This window comes from Nicotiana sylvestris, chromosome 4 (genome assembly GCF_000393655.2).
Source record: "Nicotiana sylvestris chromosome 4, ASM39365v2, whole genome shotgun sequence".
NCBI lineage: Eukaryota > Viridiplantae > Streptophyta > Magnoliopsida > Solanales > Solanaceae > Nicotiana > Nicotiana sylvestris.
In genome coordinates, this window is record NC_091060.1 from 14,402,922 (window position 1) to 14,408,226 (window position 5,305).

Genomic DNA, 5,305 nt, shown 5'->3' on the forward strand with positions numbered 1-5,305 from the left:
CTATCCTTAACTTTTAACCTTGTAATCTGAAGTTCAGGACTACCTGTCCTTAACTTCTGTTAACCTTGTTTTATATAGTATTTTCAGGTTTCTTTATATGTTTTATGCATATGGATCATCAATATCTGGTTGGAATCATTGTAGACCAGTAATTGCTGTTGATGCAACTTTTTTGAAGTCAAAATTTCGTGGTGTTTTAATGATTTCAGTTTCAAAAGATGCAAATAACCAAATTTTCCCACTAGCCTTTGGAATAGCAGAATCTGAAAATAACAATTCCTATGAGTAGTACTTTAGTCAGCTTCGCAATGCAATTGGGAGCCGTGAGAATTTAATTTTTTTATAAGACGGGCATCAAGCTATTGCATATGGCATTGCAAAGTTATATCCTGAAAGCCATCATGGGATTTGCATCTATCATTTGGAGCAGAACCTAAAGTGAAAGAAGGTGAAAAGTGAGGTCATAAAAGTTTTCCAAAGTGCTGCAAAAGTATACATGCACAAAGAATTTGATTTATACATGTCAGATATAACAAAAGTAGATAAGAAGACTTATGACTACTTGATGGAAGAACCACCGAAAAGGTGGGCACGTTCTTGTAGTCCACGACGAAGATATGACATACTCACAACAAACATAGTTGAGTCAATGAATTCTGTCCTATTAGAAGCAAGGGAGCTGCCTATATTAAGAATGATGGATTTCATTCAAGTGAAGCTACAACGTTGGTTTTATGAAAGAAGAAATGAAGCACAAGGAACTTTTTGTTATGTTTCTTGTTGGGTAGAGGAGGACTTGAAGAAAAATATAGATTTAGCATTTACTTTGAATGTAAGTATTATGTTCTATGTTTAGCTTATAATTTTAATATAATTTAACATAATGTACTAACTTATAAATTTTCAACATTGAAGGTCTTCCCTGTCGATTCATGGCGTTCTAGAGTTGAAGAAGAAGGAATAACTTTCTTGGTGGACTTAAACAAAAGAACATGTGATTGTTTTCAGTTTCAATTTGATGAATTACCATGCATACATGCAATTGCAGCTATCGAGAAGAGAAACATCAAGAAGTCCAACTTTTGTTCGCACTGGTACTTAAAGGAATCTTGGCTGAAAACATATGAAAGACAAATACATCCTATAGGACATACTGATTCTTGGATTGTACCAGAGAGTGTTAAGTCACAAATTGTTAAACCTCCAGATTTCAAAGTGCCACTAGGTAGAAGGCAGAAGAAAAGGCATATTCCAGCTACCGAGTCATCAAAAATAACATTCAAATGTGGTCGTTGTAGAAGAATTGGTCATAATAGAACAACTTGTATATATTCTCTGGCAGTCCATCCATTTTCAAAAAGGCATAAAGAATAGTAGATATATCCACTTATGTTTATCGACTCTTTTAAGTTATTGCTATAAATTGGATTCATTTAGATTATTCTTATTTGAGCAGATGTCTGAATTTTCAAAATTTCTTTCTGCTTACCTTCTTTTTATTTCTTTTGAGTTCAAAGATTAAAAGTTAAGGACATGAGTCCTTAACTTTGAGTTTCAAGTTCAAAAGTTAAGGACAACCAATTCTTAACTTTGAGTTACAGGTTCAAAAGTTAAGGACAGGTAGTCCTTAACTTATAGTTCAAGGTTCAAAGTTCAAAACTTAAGGACTGTCTGTCCTTAACTTTGAGTTTCAAGTTCAAAAATTAAGGAAATGTAGTCCTTAACTTATAGTTTAAAGTTCAAAACTTAAGGATTGTATGTCCTTAACTTTGAGTTTCATGTTCACAGTCCTTAAGTTTGAATTACACGTTCAAAAGTTATGGACAGACAGTCCTTAACTTTGAGTTCAAAGTTCAAAGGTTAAGGATTGTCTGTCCTTAACTTTACAAAAGTTAAGGATAGGAGTCCTTGAGTTTGACATGCAGGTTCAAAAGTTAAGGACATGCAATCTTTAAGTTTAAATTACACGTTCAAAAGTTCAGGACAGGCAGTCCTTAACTTGTAGTTCAAAGTTCAAAACTTAAGGACTGTCTATCCTTAACTGTGTTCAAGTTCAAAAGTTAAGGACAAGAGTCCTTAAGTTTGACTTGCAGGTTAAAAAGTTATAGACAAACAGTCCTTAAGTTTGAATTACACGTTTAAAAGTTAAGAACATGCAATCCTTAACTTTGAGTTCAAAGTTCAAAGGTTAAGGATTGTCTGTCCTTAACTTTACAAAAGTTATGGACAGGAGTCCTTAAGTTTGACATGCAGGTTCAAAAGTTAAGGACAAACAGTACTTAAGTTTGAATTACACGTTCAAAAGTTCAGGACAGACAGTCCTTAACTTTGTGTTCAAAGTTCAAAAGTTAAGGACACTTGGTCCTTAACTTTGAATTTGAAGTTCAATTACACTTAGTCATGAACTAATACTAACAAACTCAATGGACAAATCAACACTTGAGAGAAACAAAGAAATTAATAAAATAATGCCTTGATATTTCTTCTAAAATTGTAATTTTGCATAGCTGTGACTAAAAATTATGCTACGCAAACAAAATATAAGTGCCTTTTGAGGAATTTACAGAATATTTTAGAAGTTTTCTGAACTTGCAGAATTTATATGAATTCTTTACAATAATTTTATACAAAAGATCAACCACAACTAACTTTCTTTACAACTAAACTACAACTCATTTGGACAGCAAGTTTTATTTTCACTCTCATAATCATCGCCAAGATTTTCTGGTCGTGTATCATAACTAGAATTTCTTTTCCACTCACCATGTGCCCTAAGATTTGCGGTAAGTTCTTTTCTAAAGTCTTTTATGTCTTCAGGTTGGAATTTCTCCACATCCTTTCCAATTATCAACAATTCCACATATTTGATCAAGAATGCACCATAATCAGTCCTAAGAAAAATGTAAGATATGCAGTGTATTAAACAATAAATCTAAAGTACATATAAATAATATAACAAATAACAACACGTACGATCCAGTTTGGTGTGGTGATCTTTGCCACTGAATATCAAATTTGTTGAAGGCATTTCCAAAAGACTTGTGATGTTTGTCAAACTGTGAGAACTTTAGCAAGTGGGGGATCATGCGTGCATACATTTCCATGTGATTCATTCCGGCCTCATATGGCTCATTATATATGGAATCGTATACATCAATCTTTTTCTGATTCAAGTCCAATACCCCCAAAAGAAAGTGTGTCACAGCATTATCATCTTCTGAGTGAAGCTGACATGGAAAAAAGATTTTGTCAACCTCTGTCCGAGCAATTCCACATCTACGACTGTCCCCCATACATATGGTGTTAGAAACAACTGATTATCACCAGCACACCAAAAGTCATCAGTAACATCTTCATTGAAATCTTTATACACAAGCACTATATAGTTATCAAAAAGAATATCAGTAGTTGTGCAACGAAAAGGATGGTCGCGAGGGTGGTAGCACTCCTTCTTTCTCAAATAATATAGGGCAATGTCAATATGCTTCATAAAAAGGCAAAAAATAAAATAAATCCATCAGTCATAAAATAATTAAAAAATAATAAATTAAGAATAAAGAAAATAAATGTCTTGCGAATTATCTAACTTTATCATCAAGTACAAAGCTATTATCTGAAAGCTCAAGGAAGAACATTTTGCTACTGATTTTTTGATGATATAATTTGTATGGATTCTTTCTCACACCATTATCATCAACATATATATTAGTTTGTCCACTGAAAATTTTGAAAATATCAAAGTTAGAAGTTAGTCCTGAACTTAGCCTTTCAAGTTGAAAAATTAAGGATAGGCAGTCCTTAAATTTGAATTACAGATTCAAAAGCTAAGGACACTTGGTCCTGAAGTTTGAGTTTCAAGTTCAAAAGTTAAGGACACATGGTCCTGAACTTACACTTACAAGTTTAAAAGTTCAGGACACTTTGTCCTTAACTTTGAGTTCAAAGTTCAAAACTTAAGGACTGTCTGTCCTTAACTTTGAGTATCAAGTTCAAAAGTTAAGGACATGAGTCCTTAAGTTTGACTTGCAGGTTCAAAAGTTAAGTATAGGCAGTCCTTAACTTTGAATTACAGGTTCGAAAGTTTAGGACACATGGTCCTGAACTTTGACTTATAAGTTCAAAAGATCAGGACACTTAGTCCTGAACTTTGATTTCCAAGTTGAAAAGTTAAGGACATTTGCTCCTTAACTTTGATTTTCAAATTCAAAAGTTAAGGACACTTGGTCCTAAACTTAGACTTACAATCACAGAAGTTAAGGACACTTAACTTTAGCAATTTCAATATCAATACTGAAATACATTAAGGGACTTACTCCTTTTTGCGACCTCTCCTTTTCTCCTTGCCCAACCACACAATTAATTTTTTCAATAATTTTGCATCATATGTGGCATAGTGAAAAATACACCTACGAGTATATGTTGATTTTATCCAGCCTGAACTTTTGGGAGTATTTTGATTGTCTGCCATCGATGTTCCTGTTTTTCTTTCCTAATCAAAAGGAGATTTCAACTGCCAACTAAGCTTCTTGTTCCTTTTACCTCGACCAAGCTCTTCTTCAACATTTCCTTCAACCTCTATAGACAAACCCCCATCAATGCTCATTTGTGTACTTGGAGGAGTAGGAGTGAGAATAGAAAATGACGGACCATCATAACCAATACTATCTCTCTTTCTTTTCCTCGTATATTGGTTAAGAGCTTCATCATTGTTTTCCTCTGCAGGCAATACAATATATATATATATATATATATATATATATTAGTTTGCTGCAAGTCATCAAATGAAGAGACAAAATTTCAATTATAAATATAATATTTAGGACACAATCAATACATGTCTTCTTCACACTGCCTTCTTGTGTTTTTTCAACAAACAATTCAGCTAACATATTGCTTGCATCATTTTCTTTATCTTCCAATTGCACATTTTCTTTATCTTGCAATTGTTCTCCATGTTCTTCAGTTGCAAGTTCACAAGATTCTGCAAAATATTTACAAGAGCAAACACAATTAGTACTTGTTAATAATCTTTGATTAAAACAAATATGTATAAAATTAAAAAAAACTGTCTAACCGTTTGCAATAGTCAAGATCATCCCAATTAAATCATTATCTTCACTAGCATTTTCTTGGGTTCCAATATTGTCTGTAAGAGAGGGAGGTGTAGAGAGATCACATGTTCCATCTATGCATTTGGAAACAATCTCACTTCTGCTTGTTCCTTCTGTATTTTCTACGTCTTGAGATTGTACTCCACTTTTCTCTTGATACTCCACTCCAGCTTCTTCTCTTGCAGCTTCAAAAG

General features: G+C 33.2%; 1 protein-coding gene across 1 annotated transcript; it reads left to right on the plus strand.

The window, feature by feature from the left end:
* Positions 1-496: 496 nt before the first annotated feature.
* Positions 497-1,374, plus strand: LOC138889275 (uncharacterized). Its single transcript, XM_070172562.1, has 2 exons — positions 497-832; positions 916-1,374. Exons 1-2 carry the CDS (start codon positions 497-499, stop codon positions 1,372-1,374), a joined length of 795 nt encoding a protein of 264 aa, XP_070028663.1.
* The last annotated feature ends 3,931 nt before the right edge of the window (positions 1,375-5,305 follow it).